The 19537-nt window shown below is 42.8% G+C and overlaps 1 protein-coding gene across 2 annotated transcripts in view; it reads right to left on the bottom strand.

Annotated features, from left to right (window-relative positions):
• Nucleotides 1-11839, bottom strand: part of SLC44A1 (solute carrier family 44 (choline transporter), member 1) — a 66521-nt gene extending 54682 nt beyond the window's left edge. For both annotated transcript variants that reach the window (XM_003643040.6, XM_046905702.1), the window contains exon 1: nucleotides 11771-11839. In XM_003643040.6, the coding sequence (XP_003643088.1) occupies nucleotides 11771-11797 (27 nt within the window). In that variant the 5' untranslated portion in view covers nucleotides 11798-11839. The remainder of the gene's footprint in view (nucleotides 1-11770) is intronic.
• Nucleotides 11840-19537: the final 7698 nt, after the last annotated feature.

Genomic DNA, 19537 nt, shown 5'->3' with positions numbered 1-19537 from the left:
ACACAAGTAAACTGCCTCTAGTCTCTTCATGCTAACAGAAGGAACTTGTTTGTGAGAACCTGCTCTGTAGCTGTAAGTATCCTTGTTTCCTGTGAACTATCTTGCTTACCCTGATACGTGATGCTTTGCTGGCTCCCGCTGTTATACACATCTGGCCACATTATCAAGGGATCGTGTGGACATCTTGCTAGCCACCACAGGTATCTGCTGGGGGAAACCTGAGGGAAGACACTCCACTGACCAGCCTCCCCCAGTGATACTAGTGCCTCTCTACTCAGTTGATGAATACTAACTTGCTTCTGTGTACTTTCTTTGGGATTGGCAAACCTTATGCAGAAACACTGGTGCTTCTGAATGCAAGCTATAAAAAAAGGGAAACAAAAAAATAGGTTTTTACTGCAAGAATGTAATTCTCTTGTTTACCAGACCAGCATGGCACTTTTGTGTCCAAGGCACAGCACACCTTTCTATGCTATTCAGCTGCTCACATGAAGAACTAGCCCTAACAGTATGCTGTCCTAACAAAATCTCTTTCACTTCTCTCAACAGATCCTGGTTCTTGAACTGAAGTGGAAGAGGAGATGAGTCCTAACCTCATTAATAGCTCAGGATATCTAGATTACTCTACTTTGGAGGCTAAAACCAAGACAGAAAGAACCTTCCCACTCCATAGACAGTTGCCTCATTTGCTGTAAACCGTTGACAGACATAATTAAATGAAGTACTCAGTCTTCTGGATAGTTCTCCCTCTTCATGATGAATTTAAACTGCAATGAATAAATAGGCTGTATCAAAAATTAATGCAAAATTAATAAAACCAATAGCAGTGGCTTTTTCTTCCAAACTCCCTCAGGTAGGAGGTGGGGAAAGCTCATGCAGATTTCTTGTTCAGCAGTGAATGGGAAGCTTGCAAAGGTATTAAAAGTGCCATACGGTGATACAATGGCCTTGTGCCAGTTTGTTAGCTCCCTCTTGATACCACATCTCTCTCCTGGTTTGTTTGCCTTCTCACTTGTTACTTCACTCTCCTGTCGCATGAGACTATTGGGGAGAAGGCTGTAGGGAACAGGGACAGATGAGAGGCTTAGGAACAATGTCATATCCTAAAGTGTCAGTACCTTTTGTTGGTCTCAGTGTGGAGGGGATATTTGAGCAGCTGAAAGGCTGTGCAAAACCATCGTTGAAAGCAGTGAATCCCAGAGGAAGGGCCTGCTGCTGAAATGCAGGCACACATGGCAGGAAGATCTCATGGCGCTCTGCTGACCAGGCTCTGCACCCTGGAGCTGGAGCATCTGCTGCAATGAGAGCATCTGCACTGTGCTACACTTCCCTGCTCCCAGGTCTTCATGAAGAGAGCAGCCACATCTGCAGTGGGCCATCTGTGGTGATTTCTGTTTACAAGGAATCCCCAATATTTACAAATACTTGGGATTTTTTTCTAGCTGTGACTGCTGGAGGAACTCGGGTAGAATTTGTGAATTAGGCAGTTACACTTGTCTACGTGTGAATTTACTCTGGTAAATAGAAGGTACACAGGGAGACAGTTGGCCTTCCAAGTGGCACCTACTTTTGCAAGGTGGGGGTTGTACTCTTCTCCTGGTAACTAGCAAAAGGACGAAAAAGAATGGCGCCAAGTTGCTCCAGGGGAACTTTGAGTTGGATATGGGGAAAAACAACTCTGAAGAGTGGTCAGGCACTGGAGCAGGCTGTCCAGTCACTGTCCCTGGAGGTATTCAAGAAACATGGGGGTGTGGTACTAAGGAAGATGGTTTAGTGGGCAATATTGTTGGTAGGTGGATGGTTGGACTAGATGATATTAGAAATCTTTTCCAGCCTTAATGATTCTATGACTCACGTTTTGAACACAAAGTGGTTAAAACACACGATACCAATTACAGGTGTGGACAAAGTGTGTCCCTCTTGTAAATATCAATGAGTCACACATTATTTCATGAAAAGGAGAGGATTTGTCTGCATATACAGCCAATCTAATAGATAATAACTGATCTGAGCAAGTACATAAAACATCAGAATACAAAATTAAGATCTAGCAAATTGCTTCATATTTTCAAAGAAAAGCTTTAGTCAACTTGTAACCTGCTAAAATAGAGGACAAAGGGACTCCTACTGAGAAGGAGTGAAAAGATATGACCGTTTTCTAAAGCCTTCACACATAACAAACAGAGCCTAGAGCCTCTGACAATACGAAGGCTGACGCAAGCTATCTCTAGGGAGAATTAAGTCTGATTATTTTAGGCTCTTCTATTACTCAGAAGATTGGATGATTCTGTTCCTAAAAAATAAAAACACTCAGTTCTTTGCACATAAAGCATCTGAGAGAAAGAACTATCTCGAGTGAACTAGCTCTCTACATAAAATTTTCATGTGATGAAAATGTGTTGCCAAAGTGAAGTCCTGAAGTGTTAAATTTATCTAGAATACACAGCTTCATCAACTACAGAAACACTAATATGGTTAAAATGTTCAACATTACCTGCTAATTTGCTGAGCATCACTTAAAATTGTTCAAATAAAATACCCAACAGAAGAGAACTGCAGGCCGCACAACAGCGAAGCACAGATTCTGACAACTCCCTCAGGTTCGCGTTACAACTGATTTATTATGCAGCAATTTACTGGTACTCCTTCATTATTTGAGTAGGTACAGAAAACCCAGACTCTAGTAATCACTATGAGTTCACCTGAAAGGAGGAATCACAGAATCACAGAACCACCAATGCAGGAAAAGACCTCTAAGATCATCCAGTTAAATCGCACACCTATCACCACTGCTTCCCACTAAATCATGCCCCTTGGTACAACACCTAAATGATGCTGTAGGAATAAAAGCACCTCCACAATCATACACAAAGAAATTCTTAGTAGTGACCTTGATACTACTTTTCTGCACCACATCCTTTTCTGCAATTTGGAAGATAAGGATTTGACGATCTCCCTATTCAGCGGATAAAGAATTACTTGGATGGCCACACCCAGAAGGCTGTGGTCACTGGCTCTATAACCAGTTGGGTTATCTAATAGGTTAGATACTAGGAGGTCACATTCTCTACTCGAGCAGCGAGACCCCGGCACAGCTATCCAGAGAAGCTGTGGTTGTCCTGTCCCTGGAGGTGCTCAAGGCCCTGTTGGATGAGGCCCTGTGCAGCCTCAGCTGGGGTGGGGGGGGCAGCCCTGCCCACAGCACAGTGTTGGAACTGGGTGAGCTTCATGCTCCCTTCCAGCCCAAACCTTTTTATGATTCTAGGCTTGGCCTGATCTGTCCTTGAGGGAGAGCAGTTGGGCTCCTACTGCAAAATGCCTGCTTCTCCAGGCAGGCAGAGACTTGGAAATGCCCATGTTTACATAACAGAAGGTAGGCCTCTGATTCCCAGGGGCAAGGGAAAATGGCACTACAGTACTATCACCAAAGTTGCAAACACAAACACAAGTGGCAGTCATGTCTAAAAAGAAATGAAAACAGTATACAGTGTTCTTCGCAAGTGCCCTCCACAATGATACCATTCTCTACATAATAAGCCAACCCAAATACCTCTGGGCTACTTCAAAAGGAACTGTGCTACAAAATATGCAAGTTATGGTGGTGTTTGATGCCCATTTCTGTGGTACTTTTACTACAATTCCATTTATTTTTCAAGCCACCGTGAAGCAAATGCTAGTTGAACTTCTGGGACCTGCACCCATATTTGCCTAATAGCTCCAGGTCACCAACCACTATCCAAGGCCTTGTCCCTGGAAAAGATGTGCAGAGATCCAACTAGAAAAAGGAAGAGGTTTCTGGTAGTTTAATACCACTGTAAAGTTATGCACTAAAAGGTAGCAAACTTACACTGTACTTCTTCAATTCAGTGCTTCCACATCTGGTATTTCATTAATATTCTCATACACATCACACAATATTTACAAGTTTTCAACATAATGTATGTGAAAACAAAAGCACATGAGACAGTGCTTACAATAATATAGACGGTGCAATATCAAGATGTTTTCACTGGAAATTCATACTTTGAGACTTCATTTATGAATCTGACACACACTGTGCAGAATATCATATTACACTCGTTTTCAGTCAACTCACATTTAACACTGCTTCTAAAACTCCCTTGGTGACATCACTTCCATCATAGTCTACAACTTAAATATTTATCTTGAAGTATAACACAGCTGTTTTAAAAAGAGCTGACATGATCAGCACACCTGCTGATATTTTAAATTTCAGAAATATGGCCATCTAGAGACAAAAACTCAGTTTTTAACTCTTGAAGTATTTTGTTCTTGCTTCTCTTCAGGAAAAATAGAGAAGTACTTATTTGAAAGCAGCAATATGTCAGGACATCTCAAAAATACCACAGTAATATTTTTCAGGTAATTAAAATAGATATTTCAGTGCATATTTGGTATTTCCATGGGGCTTTATGATCAATAAAAAGTAATTACGCCGAAAGAGAAAGTTCATTCTAAAGATATTTTACACCGAGGTAGTTCATCCACATGAATTTTTGTATTTGTCCATTAACACCAAAATCAGATACTCAGATTTTACTCATGAGACTGCAAGACTCAAACTATTATTTATTTTTAAATTTTTGGAATAGTAAAACTTTGTACAGCTAAAGCACACAGTCAGCTTCCAAATAAGTTAGCTTTGTCACAACATGACATCAGCAGTAGAAGAAACCCTCAGCTTAGAGAGTCATACTGGCATGTACCAACACAAATACAGTCCTAGAATAAAAAGTGTTGACTCTGCACTAAACACTAGAAACTAACTCTTGCATATATATATTGGTCACCTACGTTATTCTGTATCACTGCATATGAAAGCAGAAAGAGAGCTAAAACAGAAATTGTGAAGCCATTGGGAATATTCAACCATACTTAAAAGGTTATCATTGGCACTAGTTTCCCCTCACAGAGAGCAGGAAAATGTTGAGCTTACGGAGATTCTTCAGTAAAAAACCCTCATTTACAGGTTCCAGAACAAGAATGAAAACCACTCAGGATTACAGTAAGAGGGCAGTCTGAGGACTGCCCCAATGCCTGAGGACATCTAAAGCGCATTAGACTAATAAGAACCAACATTAAGAAGGCTCTACTTGATAAATGGAAGAAAGAGTGGAAAGAGAATAAGAATGCAAATAATACATCAGGTACTTGCTTATCACATAAACACACTTCCTTGTGTGTAAGTAATTATTGTGCAGTTCTTCACAGCAAACTAGGGGGATAAAGAATTCCCAAGTTCTAACGATTGCAGCCTTGTACAAAACACTCTAATGGGTTTCCTGTTTAGATTCTACAGATCTAAAAACAGTTTTTGGAGTTCTCTTCCTCAGCCAGATAATTCATCTGGAGAGCAGCAAGTGGCTCCAACACAAGAAGGAAAAAAAAAAAAAAAAAAAGAAATCCAGGCCAGAGTTCATTTGTGCTGTAAACAGCTGCTTAATTACATCATATTTATTAAGAGAGGATGTCAGGCATAAGTCACCACATTCCCTTTGTCATTATGCTTCACTTCACTCTAGTAGTATTACTGGCTCAAACAGCTACAGCTAGAAATTATCATGTTACACCTATGTCAGAAGGTGTGTCTCAGCTTTCTTATTTAGTGCAATCATCTGCTATTCTTGCAGTACATGACATGCTGGGTGTTAGTAAAGCAAGAGAAAAATCGTAAAATGGTGAAGATGGACTTGCAAATGGAAGATTCTGAATATTAACTCTTTTTCTTCTTAAAGCATTCTTTCGGCTGTTTTTAAACAATTGTACAGTTTTATTCCACATTACAGATTTACTTCTCTAAAATAGCTTTTAAAAAGGGACAGAGGGATGGCCCAGGGATAAGAGGCTATTAAATGCAATGAAATTCATTCACTTTCTAAACCTGTTAAAGTGACTAGAAAGCCCATCCACCAACACAAACTTGCTCCCTGCAATTTATGCATAAACAAATTCTCCGAATAGTTTCATCAAATATAGGTACAAATTTGCAATCAGTTCAGCCAGCGGGTAGAAGTAATCTGACAACACCCTTCTTCAGTGGCTTTCAGAAGCAAACTGCAGAATTTATACAACTGCCTAGATTCTTCAAGTGAGAAAGATCCAAACACAAATAAAACACAGAGTTTCTGTCTAGTCGGTTCACCAGTTCTGATTTTCACAAGCAAAACAACTGAAGTTCAAATGAACAAAAATTATAATTAGCCTGAAGGAGAAAAATGCATGCAAAGTTAATGAAAAGCTCCCTTCATGAGCTAAGAGCATCAAGACGCTGAGAACTTCACCACATAATCACAAACACTGCCAATTCAGAATCAGGAAAAACAGAAGTACTCAGTGGCATGACCCTGAATACATTCTTTAGGATTACCAACCTGAAAGTTTGACAGCTGACAGCAATCCAGATGCCAGTTAGACTACCATAAGCTTTTAACTTAGCATTCACTAGTAACATAGCCAGATAATTAATCTCTCTTGAAATCATTCTCTCTTTACAGAAAAATTATCTTGTAATGATGCAATACTCTGTACTTGCTCTTAATCCAGCTTTTGAAAAGCTTTTGAAGTGCTATTAAAAAAAAAAAAATAAGAGCCAGTCAGAGTTATCAATCTCACAAAGGAAATAATGCATAACTTACAACTTTTAAGATCTGACATAACTTAAAGACAGTCTACACTTCAGAAGGAGCTAGATCTCTGCAAAAAAAGCTCGACGGATTTGAAAAGGAGTATTTACAAGTAGCTCTGTAGTTTAAGTATTTCCTTCTATGCAAAGATCAAAAGGAATCATTTGCACAGGTTGCGCAGCTGCTTGTGACAGCATTTGTAAAATGTACACCTGATGCTTCACAGGGAGTGAATGGAGTTCACAGACCAGAAATACAGGAGGAAAAAAAAAAAGTAAACAGCTCCATGAGATGCCTGACTGAAAAGCACTGTTTCTGAATCCTACTTGTATGCTTCATCCTTCATTCTGTATCAGCTTGCCAGAGGCTTCATCTAGAGTCAAGATGCTGAGAAAGAAAATAAATGCTGTAACTGCTAGAAGAAGAATTCACATCTCATAATACTTTTAACTATAAATGCTGTTAAGCAGTTCGTCTTCTTCCACAATCATAAGCGCAATGAAGCAGGCATGGTTTGATGCCCCTTGTATTTAGAAATTTGACTGCAATCACACATCAGCAACTGAAGCTGATGTGCAATGAATGACATATGTTGTCCATAAGAGCTCACAGGAGGCTTATGTTTCACCATAACCATGAAAATATTTTAAAAGCCATGAATTCCAAATTAATTCTTTGATGCTTTGACATCAAGTGCCATAGGGAAGGTTAATGGATGATCTGTCTTCCCCTTTTATAACGGAATGTTCTTCTCGTCTTGTAAAAAAACAAGTCTGCTACTAAAACACATGCTATATTTAACTCACTCATCCCTACAGTTTCCAGCAAGGTTTGAAGTTCTTCTCATATGCATTTTGCATGAAGTCTACAGCAAAGAAAGATGTGAGGACTCATATATATACATCCATACACACACACACACACACACAGAGTTATTTCCCTGACCAAGCACAAACACTGAGGCCCCAGTAGGTTGATTTGATCCTACAACAGAATGCCAAAGCACATACCTAGTTACTACACTCAGCTTCTTCAATTTATCCATGTAAGATCAAGGAAGGAGAAAAAATTCCATACTGGAGCTAATCCAAGAAAAAGCAGTTTAAGAAGATCCACTTTGTCTCACGGCTTGTTCCCTTTCACAAACTCCAAAACTCTGTGTCCCTACATACAGCAATGCAAACTTTGCTATAAACCAGACCACTGGAGCAATCAGAATTAAACCTTAATGAAAGTTTGCTTGCCTACACAAACAAACAAAACACACAAAACCAAAAACAACAAACAGAACAATCCACCACCACCTGTATGGATTACTTCAGTCAAACAGCTCTACAGCAGAGGCTGACAGTTACAATGAGACAGCAGTGATGAACCCTTACAGTACCTCCTGCAAATTACTCTTACAGTACCTCCTGCAAATTCAATTTATCATGGACTAGTACAGTGAGACAGAAAACATCACTGAGGAAGAATGGAAAGAATGGAAAGATAGTGTTGCCCCACAACTGCAAACTTTTTTTTAATATATATATGAAACCAAGCGTTTGACAAGGAATTTGACTATTCTATCTACTCAGAGCTTCAGTACTACTAAAATTCAGAAAGCTCACTTCCAAAGGATAACAACAAAAAGTAATGTGCGAAAAGAAATATATATATATATATATATTGTCAAAGTTTCTTACACAGCAGAGCTATGATGGAAGAGATGCACCCAGACAGAAGCACCTTGGAAAACTCATGATGAAAACACGTGGGGGAGGACCTTGGGCTGAAACTGCATGAAGGTACTGACAATGCAACAGCACTGCAAGGCAAGAGAGATAAATGTGGGGCTTTTTCCCACCCTTTACATGGTTTTCATCTCAAATAAATCACTGCACTTCTGCCTTACAACCACACTTCAAAGAAACTGAAGCATTAAGAGGATCCTGATTAATTAATAGTACACAGTTGGAAAGTGTAGCTGAAGTTGCACAAGGTTTGGTCAAAAAGCTCACAGTTCAAAATGCAGAGAACCAAGTAAGCACAAAAACTTACAGCAAAGTCCACATAAATAAGTACAGAATAGCACGAGCACCTAAAGAACCAGAGCCCATGACAGTCATAACAGCGAGAAGGAACAAGAACTTCGGCTGCAACAATACGGAATAAATGCAGATCAGAAAAGACAGTATATCAAAAGTTAAAGAACTTTGTTGAAGCATGAAAGACTGAAATAAAGGAGAAAAAAAAGCCCAAAGTATTCCAGATTAAAGCGCCTCAAAAGTTAAGATGGCAGTGCAGCAACAGCAAACAATGGCTGCACCAGGAAGAAAGCCGGGTTCGGTCCTGCCAAGTTTAAGCTGACATCACTTTTAACAGTTCAGATTTCAAAAATTTGGTAAAATAGGAGAAAGTTAATGAGGGGGTGGGGGGGGGTGAGGGTGGGGAACAACAAACAAATGGAAGTAAAAGCACAGCTGGTGGTAGGGAAAAGGAAATAACAGAAGGAGAGTGGAGAAAAGAGTAATAACAGGACCATATCACAGGAGCCCACTGAGAATACAGCATCAAGATGCAGATTACTGTCAGTATCAAAAGCAAGAGAAGGCAAGGAGGGTAGGGAAGCAGGGGAAAGCTTGCTGCTTGGCCAGGAGCGTGCAAGAGAGTTTAATGAGGCAAATTTCAGCCAAGTACGTAAAAAGGATTGGAAGAACTTGGTATGAAGGAAGAGGAGAGAATGTCCAACAATTTAGATTTCCATTTCCTGTTCCAGGAGTTTGGAAAAGAAGGAATGCAGACTGAAGCTGACTGTCAGTTCGACAAATGGAGGAAAGTAACTCGCTAAGATTTGGGAGGGAATAAGATGCCAGGAAAAGATAAGAACAAACAAGCAAACAAAACAAAACAAAAAACCACCCAAATGTTTGGAGATAAAACAGAATGAATGGGACTTTAGGGTCAGGCTAAGCAATTGAAGGCAGAAAAAGCAGACAACAAACATGGGAATCCATTGCTGAAAGTAGTAGGCTCAGCACAGAGAAAAGGTAAACACGTCAATTTGAATCAGATAATCAGATTTTATTTATTTATTTATTTTGAAACCTTTAGATTCTACAGGGAAAGAGAAACAGGAAAAAGCCTAAGGCAGAGCTCCTGACAGCCTACAAAGCAAAGGGACCAGAAAAAGCACTGAAAAAAAAAAATAGGCAATTGAGCATGAAATAAGAGCTAGGGAGGAAAAGGCACTAAAGAAATCTGCCTGGTTCAACAGCCAGTCACAGGTAGATGCAGTAACATAAATGAGATGAGGAGGTGGCAGTCGTGAGAAGGGACTTGGAGATGCAGAACCAGACAAGAAAATGGCTGGCAAAGCCAAAATACAAGTAATCACCCCTCTCAGAAACAAGAATGAGGATTAGCAGATGAAGATCAAACAAGCTGGGGAGCTGGAGAACAAACTTAGGGAGAAATGAACTTGATAAAGTCATAAGGAATGAGGATGAGGAGTCATGATAAGAAAGACTGTCAAAGCCTAAGATGAAGCTGAACAGGGAGAAAGAAGAAGTGAGGCAACATGAAGGAACATCTGATGGAACCCTGCTCAAGGAAAGCTTCAGAGGAAATAAGGGAGGGGAAGGCATAAAGGCAGGGGAAGAGGAAGCCAACATCTATTGTTAATGATAAAGGAAGGAGATGACAGACGATAGGCTGTAATGCAGAGCTGCACGTTGGTAGAAAGGTTTCTGCAAACAATATGCCAGACAAAACTGTTGCTGATAAAATATTCAGCAGCTAGCATTTGGTTCGGATTTCCTGAGGAGATGCACAATTGCTCTTGGTTAGGGAATTAAATAATCAACCATTCTCTACAGCTCAGTTACATAGACGGGATGCTAAGCTCAATTACTGTGCCACATCTTGCCACACACAAGGAAAGCAAATGAGAGTTTCAGCAGCATATCATCAGCATCATGAGATCTGTCAGGAAAAGGCAAATTTCACAATAAATAAATAAATAAATACACACATACATATATTGGTTACTTGAAATCTGAGAACTTAAAACATCCAATCTTCTATTTCTTCCTGCTTTTGGTCTAATGCAACTCACAAACAAGCCTGCTTTTTCATTTCAGAAAAAAACCAAGCAATTCGAATTCATAAGGAACACCTAAAAAAGGGGGTATGAAACACTTGTAAAAACGAATTTTGATACGGACCATAGAAAATAAGGTTGGAAAGGACTTCAAAACATCACTTCAAAACATCTGCCTCGCTCACAGTGCTCAAAGTCCGTATCAGCCTCGCTTAAGCCACTCCTGGCAGATGTTTATCCAGCACAGTTTTAGCAAACCTCAAACCACAGGCTCCCTGGCAGCAGCCTGCTGCAGTGGCCTCATGATCTGAACATCTCTAACATGCGTGAAAAACAACATCCTCTACAACTCCAGACCATTTCCCCACATAGCACACAAAGCTCACTGCCTTCCCCTTTGCAGCAAAATTTGCCATACGGAAAGGATGTTCCTTGTTCCCTACTGCAACTGGACAGCTCTCTGCAGCGCTTTGCGTGGGAAGGACAGAATCCTTATTTCAAGAAAAGATTTAAAAAATAGTAAAAAAGAAGAATACTGACTGAACGGCTGACTTAAAAAACTCATCTCTGTGATGAGTCATCCGGGACGGCAGAGATGGACTTTCCCACAGAAGCAGCCTGCTGGAAGCTGGATCCAGCCACCGCAACCCAAGAGAGCCAACATTTACGGGCGGGCGGGAGCGCTACCGTCGCGGTGTCGGTCACGATCCACAGCCTCGGGAAGGAGGCCGACCAAACAGCGTGAAGTTCCGGGGGGAGCAGCGCTACACGAGTAGAGGGACCCGCCGAGGGAGAGCGGCCGGGCGGGGGGGGGGGGAAAGGAGGCGAGCTGAAGACGGCCCCAGGCACCGGGAAGGGCGGCGGGAACAGCCGGGCCCGGAGCGGGGCAGGGCCGGGGGCAAGGGCTGGGCGAGGACGGGAGGGGCACCGGGGGAAAAGGGCACAGCGCGTGCGGCGGGGGGCCACCAAGGCGGAGCTGCGAGGCCGGGGGCGCGGGAGCCCGGCGGCGGCGAAGGGGCAGCGCGGGGCGCGGGGCGCTCACCTGCGCGGCGGAGCTGCAGCAGCCCATGGCGTCCGTGCGTCCCCGCCCCGGCGGTGCCCGCTAGGCGCTGGGCATCCACCCGCCGCGACGGCCCGCCCCGGGGCGGTGGCGGCGGCGACGGGCGAGGCGGCGCGGGGCAGTGCCGGGCCCTGTCAGAAGAGCACCGCTCCTTCAGCGGCTCCGCCGCGGCGCCCCCGCAGCCTCCCCGGCGGCGGCGGCCGCGGTCGAGGGGCGGAGCCTGAGGGAGGGGCGGGGATCGGGGGCGGGGCGAGCCGCGAGGGCGGGGCCAGGGCACTGCAGCGCTGGGGGTACCTGCGCCGCCGGCCGACACCGCCTCCTCTTCCGCCCCGCCCCGCGCGGCGGGTCGCTTCCGGTGGCGCAATCTCTTTTGCCCGTTCGCCTTGTTGCCTAGGCGACAGCGGGCCGGCGGCAGGCTTGGCGCGGGGCCAGGCCGCCCTCCCTCTCTGACTGGCTCCCAAGCCGGGTGGCGGCGCGGGGCGCCCCGCGGCAGGCCGGGTGGTTTGGGAGCTGCAGATAGGCTGTCAGAACGCCGAGGGAGGTCCCTGCGCGGCCCTGTGGTGCGTCTGCTCCCTGCTGGGAAGCTCTGTGAGAAGCCCACGGGCCCGTGCCTTGGAATGCCTTCAGTGCAGTTTATCCCGTTCAGCAGCTCTTATTTTAGTTGCAGCTGTGTGTCTCACCCAGTCACGTGAAATGGTGGCCCAGAGTGACTGCGGATGATGTGCCCGTATCCCTGCGTTAGGGGTTGATCGCTGTATGTTTTTGTGGCTGGCTTGGGCAAGTTTTACAGCCTTCCCAGAGACAAACTCAAGGATTGCTATTTTGAGGTGTCTCCCTCAGTGGCTGCAAAGAAGTTGTATGGTGTTGCTCATCAGCTACGCTGGGGTGGTCTCTGGTGCGTGCACAACACAGGAGTTCAGGCTCCAAGTGTAGGCAGGACAGCATTTGTAAAGCAGTCAGCAGCAGCAGATGCCTCCGAGCTTCTGAGCTCAGTAATGGCGAGGCTGCATCTCACAGTCATTAATAGCAGCAAACAGCTCTTCCCAGTAGGAAAGAGAGTTCTTGGAAGCTTGCAGCCCCTTTTTGGGTAGGGTTGTGTGGCCCAGCTGTTCTATTTGAAGGTCGGTACAATCCCACTGATAGAATACCCACGATGAGAAACAACACCATATTGATTTAAGTTCAAAGTGATCCTTTGACAGGCAGAAGGAAGCAAAGGAGGGCCTGTGACTAGCAAAGGAGGATAGTTATGCAGATTTCCAAAATAGAACTAAAACCAGTGTGTGGGTGAGTTGTGAATCATACGTCTTTTTTAGCTCTTCTTGCTTTAATGGCAAACAGCATTGCCTTCACAATTTTCGTACTTCCTCGCTCGTGGGTTAAAATGACTTTTTACCACTTATATACAAATTGCCATCATTTTTCATTGTTCTGCTTGATTGTATCCAAATATTTCTATTGTATTTGAAAGTATGACCTTCAAAGAAGTATTTTGCAGAAGTACTTACAGGCGTGTCCAACTGCAGCCTGCATGAGGCCCAGCACAGCTCACAGCGCAGCTGCCCCCCGCCCCTTACCATCATGGAGACAGCTCTTCTCTTCTGAGTAGCCCCCCCTTGGCCCCTCAGCACCAGCCGAACATTGGTGCACCGTTAACTCTCCTCTTTATCTTGTCAAGCCAGCAAGAGTTTGCAAGATATGTTTAACCAGATCATTGTGACCCAAACTCTTCTTCTCAGCTTTATCCTGTTTTGCAGGGACCCCCCTTTCCTTCTTTTGTTCTTCCGAAATTTCAGCTTATTTGCAAGGACATTTTCTCCTTTCCTTTTTCATCTCAAGGCTTTTACAAGACCTCTTACCAGAGAGAAACGCCCCTCACTTCACAGTCATGCCTTATTTGTGTCATCGCTTTTTGGCAGCACGCACACTTTGAGCAGTTGTCAAAGATGAAGTACAGGAAAAGTAAAATTTCAAAAAAAATCTCTACTGAACACCTTGAGAGCTCACTGAGAACTTCAGCCACTGCCATCGAACCAGCCAGAACACCAGAAGTTGTGTTACTGTTATATACATTAACTGTATTTTATATTTAACGAGGGCTGCTGCAAAATCATTGCCTCCTATTTTATGACAGTGGCCCACCACATCAGTTATGTGTTGGTGTTATGGCAGCGGAGGCTGAACCTTCCCTCCAGCATTCTGTTCCATTTTGTTGCCGTGTGACAGATGGCACAGAGGGGCAGTCTGACAGAACAGCATCTGACATTGGAATGTATTAAGCAAAGGTGTGTAACTGAATTCCTCTGTGCGGAAAAAATTGTACCCACTGGCAGTCATCAACTCCTGGTGAACATTTATGGAGATCAAACAGTGGATGTGAGCATGAGGTGGTGGGTGTGTTTCAGCAGTGGCAATAGCAACAGTGGATCACCTCTGCTGGTGTGGATGTTTACAAGTATGGTATGCAAGCAGGCTCTTGTCCATCACTGGTGAAAATGCGTAGCTAATGGTGGTGACTATGTGGAGAAAGTGTTTTGTAGCTGAGAATTTGTTAAATCAAACAGTGTTATTGTGCTCTTTGTTAACATTTCTGTAGAAATAAATAGGAGTCATTACTTTTGGAGCAACCTACATATATGCAGCCCAAGACAATTCCTCTTCACTCAGTGTGGCCCATGCAAGCCAAAAGGTTGGACACTCATGCTTTAGGCGGCATGTTTCCTGTATGATCAAAGCAGGAATAGACGATAGAAAACTCCTAGTCAATGACTGCATGACTTTGGACACATTAGTCACTTTTGCTGTTTGTAAAACTGACCTTTGTCCCAGCCTTTGTCTTTCTCACTTCCTTCAGTAACAGCAAGGCGATACGTGTGCCATAGGTGTGACTTAGTTTGTTAGGGAGACTTTTTTAAAGTAGTCATCGTGTTTCATCAAAGTGTTGTTGTGATTAATTAATATTGCCCCTGCTTTTTAATTAGACACTTAATACATTCAGCATAATTATCAGAAGGTAGCAGTGGATTAAAACACGATCTCCACATTTGTAGACTCTTACTTGCCAACAGTCAAAAGGTCTGTGCAGCTGTGTAGAGGGAGTGGTAGGTTTGTAGTGATTAAATAATTCCGGGCCTTCACGGTGTGGAGGAGCTCTTCTGGAAACCTTGTAAAGACATATCAGCTGTCACATAGGTGACTGGGGTCTAGAATAAGTTTGTGACAACTGCAGAAAGCAATTGGTCAAATGTATGCCCTAGAAGCAATCGTCAGAGTAATTGCCCTTATCTGTGCCTCTGCCCTGAGGAAATTAGTTGCATTTTTGACAGAGGCAGTAATAGTGGCAGCAGTAGATATCTGGCCTTTGTTAGTTGAACTGCACTTTTTTGGGCCAGTCACAGGAAGAAGATAAAGGGTTTAAAAGTTCTTTCTTATTCAAGTTTGCACTTGTTTTTGTGTACATTCTGATTAGTATTTCAGGGATAAACTTGAGGGGACAGAAAGCAGAATAGTTGAATCTTAATTTAGCAATACCGAAGTTGAACCTTAAGCATATGCTTAAGTAGATATTTTGAATCATGCTTTATGGATTTCTTTTTGAAGCTGATTATAATTTGCTCTAAGGAATCTTTCTACCACAAGCTGTTAGAATCTAAATCTAACTGCCCAGATTTGGAGTTAATAAAAATTTAGACTTGTATAACAGATTTGAATCTACCCTTCCCCTTCAGCCAGGAAGGATGAACTTTGTATGAATTTTTATTTAATTTTGAGTCTCAGAATGGCAGGTTAGAATTTCTGAAGTATCATCTGATACTGAGAAAGAGCGACAGCAACACAAAGAAGGTTTAAAATAACAAAATGCCTTTGGTACATAAGTAAATTGTAGCTTATATCCAGACTGCTTCTGCTCTAGGAAAATATAGGAGGTACAAAATAGAAGATAAGGAAACATTCCAGAAAGCACGTATTCTGTGACGATATTTATCTTCTCTCACCAGGTGTAGGATCCTGACCTTGGGCAACCATATTTAAAGACCTAAGGGCTTTCTAAAGGTAAAGAACAATCTCTAGCTTCTATGTCTAATTACTGGAAAAAATGCCTTTAAAATATCAGTAGATAAAATTCCGATCTTTTGTGTATATCTCTAAATAAGAATGTCGAGATAGAATTTTCAGACAAGCCCCAGTACTGGGCTGCCTGCTTAATCAAAAGGAGATCCAGATTGAGCCTTGCTGTTAATGAAAAGTTGCATCATGTAGACTAAAATTTGAGTACTGCTATACAAGGTGTTATTAGAATCTGTGCTCACATCCCTTTTCTAAAAGACAAATTCAACTTGTTACCATTATGCTGACCTTTTCCACCCACTAATAACATTGCACCCATGAATGCTTGGCAACCACTCTGTATTTTTAACAATCCTATCCTGTGTGACTTCTGCGCTCCTAGCTTCAATATTTCTTGTTTGGCTTTTTCTTTTTTTAGTCCTTTTAAATATAGAGTCACATATTCCCTTCATATTTTGCTCTGTGAACAAACTAGCTGTTTTCCTTCGTACATGTCTGTCAATGCACGATGTAAGACTGATTCTCCTGATTTCTGAACAGTAATGAAATAACAATGTGAGAAGGTGTTCCAGTAAACATACTGCAAATGGCATGGCTCTGAGCAATGTGGTGGTAAAGCCCATTATCTACTCAGTATCTTGAGGCTGCATTATTTTATATAAACTGATTGTCTTCCTGAAAAGTTGAACATGCTTTTACAGTTGTTTACTGCTGGGGAATTATGGCATTTGTTGCATCAGTCACAAAGGACACCAGTAACAGCGCAGAAAATTGAAGCTGTATCTTACAAATTCTAGTATTTACACTGGAGGTACTGTTAAAAGTTTTATTCAATCATGGCAAAAGCATTTGAGTATTCCTGCTATGCAGCTAGAATGGAAGGATTCTTGTAGAATTTTTCATCTCTTACCAATGAAGTTATATACTGCTCAATGAAACAGTTCTCAAACTAAAGCTAAGATTTTCTTCTTGGTGACTTCCTGACCACAGAGGAGCAGATAATTCAGTGAAGTTACTGGTAAACTTAGAAAACCTGTTGTGACTCAACCTCTGCTGTAGCCGCATAAATTGATCAGCTTAGATTTGTTTCTGTCTGAGAGCTGGAGACTCCAAGGACAGAGAAGGAGAAAGCTTTCAAAGTGAATCAGGATGGTGAGAACTTCCTTCCCCCATTCTGAATTGAAAATTTCTAGTTAAGTAATATTTTTGTGAGGGTAGAATTGTACAGCAAAGCTTCTGGCCATTGATGTTTGTCAAAAATATTCAAGGAGTGTGTTGGTAAAATACCTTTTAAGCATTTGCTTTATGTCTGTAGTCGTCCACTGATCCTGTAAGTAAAGTAAACTATATATCCTTTCTATATTAAAACTTTGACCTTTCCAAGGACTTCCTCAGAGGTACCCCATGGGCTGCAGTCTTGGAAAGTAAAGGGGGCCATGAGAAATAGTTGACACTTAAGTATCTCTTCTTCCAAGGTCAAGACTGGTGCATCTCTAAGAGTGAAAAATCAGGGAAAGTGACAGGGGACATGCATGAATGAACAAGGAGCTCATGAATAAACACAAAGGGAAGAAGAACATCCATGAAATGTGGAAAAAAAGGGCCTGGCTGCTTGGGAAGAATATAGGAATGATGTTAGGGACTGCAAGAATGCAAAGAGGAAGGCTAGGGCCAACTTGGAATTACATCTGGCAGGGGAGGTCAAGGGTAACAAGAAAGGCATCTTTAAGTAAGTCAACAGCAAAAGGAAGACTAGGGGAAATGGAGATCTGCTGCTCAATGAGATGGATGTGCTGGTAGCAGGGAGCTCTGAGGAGGTGGAGTTACTGAATGCTTTCTTTGCTTCAGCCTCCACTACTGAGACTGCTCCTTGGGAATCCCAGACCCTGGAGGTAAGAGAAAGAGTCTGAAGGAAGGATGATTTCCCCTTGGTTTAGGAGGATCTGATCAGAGAGCATCTAGCCAAAATCAGCTCATACAAATCCATGGGCCCTGGATTGGATGTACCCGTGTGTGCTGAGGGAGCTGGCAGGAGTGACTGGTGAACTGCTCTTTATCATCTTTGAAAGGTCTTGGAGAATGGAAGAGGTGCCTTAAGACTGGAGGATAGCCAGTGTTTTTAAGGAGGTCTAGAAGGAGGATTTGGACAACTACAGGGCAGTCAGCCTCACCTCCATACCTGGAAAGGGGCTGGAGTAACTTGTTCTGGATGTCATCTCCAAGCAAGTGGAAGAAACGAAGGTTAGAAAGTGGGTATGTTTATTATGGCACTGGGTGCGCGGGGGATAACTCCTCCTAACTCACACACTGAGAAAAGCAATGGTTACATATTTAAAGATATGATATACATATTCATTACATTCCAAGAACGTGGGACAGAATTCCAAGTAATCATTAACATACTGTCCCACCCTCTTGAGCATGCATCCTAAAAATTTGGTGGGGGTCTCTGGTGGTCGTTGGATGAAGGCTAGTAGTTTACCTCACTGTGAACTTCCAGCCTTTTGGGGGAGTAGGGTGGTAGCCCAAACCAAGTAGTACTGGTGTTGTGTTGAGCTGAAGCATATATTTCCCTCTCCTATCTTCAACAACAGGGTATCTGGTCTTCTTTCCTATCATTGTTTGGCAGTGAGTTTCTGTGGACTCTGCATTATGTTTTTGAGCTTACTGGTACATCTTGTCCTTCAGCTTGTATCCACACACATTGTAGGAAAAGGCTGTTTTCACAATATGGGAAAACTATTCTCATGATTCAAGATCCTGATGTACAGTAGGTTGGCAATGAGCCAGCAGTGTGGCCAAGAGTGCCAGTGGTATTCTAGGATGCAGGAACTTCTTCACTGAGGGAGTGATGGAGCACTAGAACAGGCTGCTCAGAGAGACTGTAGAGTCTCCTTCTCTGGAGATATTCAAGACTCATATGCACACTTTGCTGTGCAGCCTACTATAGGGAACCTGCTTTAGGAGAGGGTGATCTGCAGAGGTTCCTTCCAACCCCTGCAGTTCTGTCATTCTGTATGATTCTGTGATTCTGTATTGCTTTGCATCATTTAAAACTTTTATTTTTTTCTGATGCTGGACACCTGTGCATGAGAACTATATGAGTAGATCATTTCATGCAAGCAAAACATCTGTCAGATGTTTATATCATCAATGTGAGCCAGAATCATGCTGGCAATTTGCAACTGAATGTTCTGTATCCAGCATCCAAACTGCTGAGAAACCCACTTTTCATGTTCTAAGACAGTGCTGATGCCTGGGGGGGGGGGGGGGGGGGGGGGGGGGGGAGGAAGAGTTGTCCAGCTGATGTCAAATTGGCAACCAGAATAGTATTATTTGTCTCAGCTTTGTGAGAAAGTTTTGCATTGCCCAAAGGAGACACAGAAAGCCAAGTGCAATTCTTCCAGTAGAGGCAGTATAATCATAATACATGATTAGCCATTATGATCTCTTGTCATTTCACTCTAGGTGAATTATGGTTCTCACACTGGGAATGCAAGGCTACAGATGGAGCACTGTCTGCTACAAATCTCTTGTAAAGCTGCTGCCATAAATCTGGAGAAAAGTCATTGCATAAAACAAACAAACAAAACAGACAAAACAAAACCTGTGCTAAGGGAATTTGTCTTTGTTTTCTTAGAGAAGATGGTGTTCAGGAAGGTACTGTTCCACTCTGCACTC

Source organism: Gallus gallus, chromosome Z, assembly GCF_016699485.2.
Source record: "Gallus gallus isolate bGalGal1 chromosome Z, bGalGal1.mat.broiler.GRCg7b, whole genome shotgun sequence".
NCBI classification, from domain to species: Eukaryota; Metazoa; Chordata; class Aves; order Galliformes; family Phasianidae; genus Gallus; species Gallus gallus.
The sequence above is the reverse complement of the archived record's forward strand: the minus strand, read 5'-3'. Positions and strand labels throughout refer to the sequence as shown.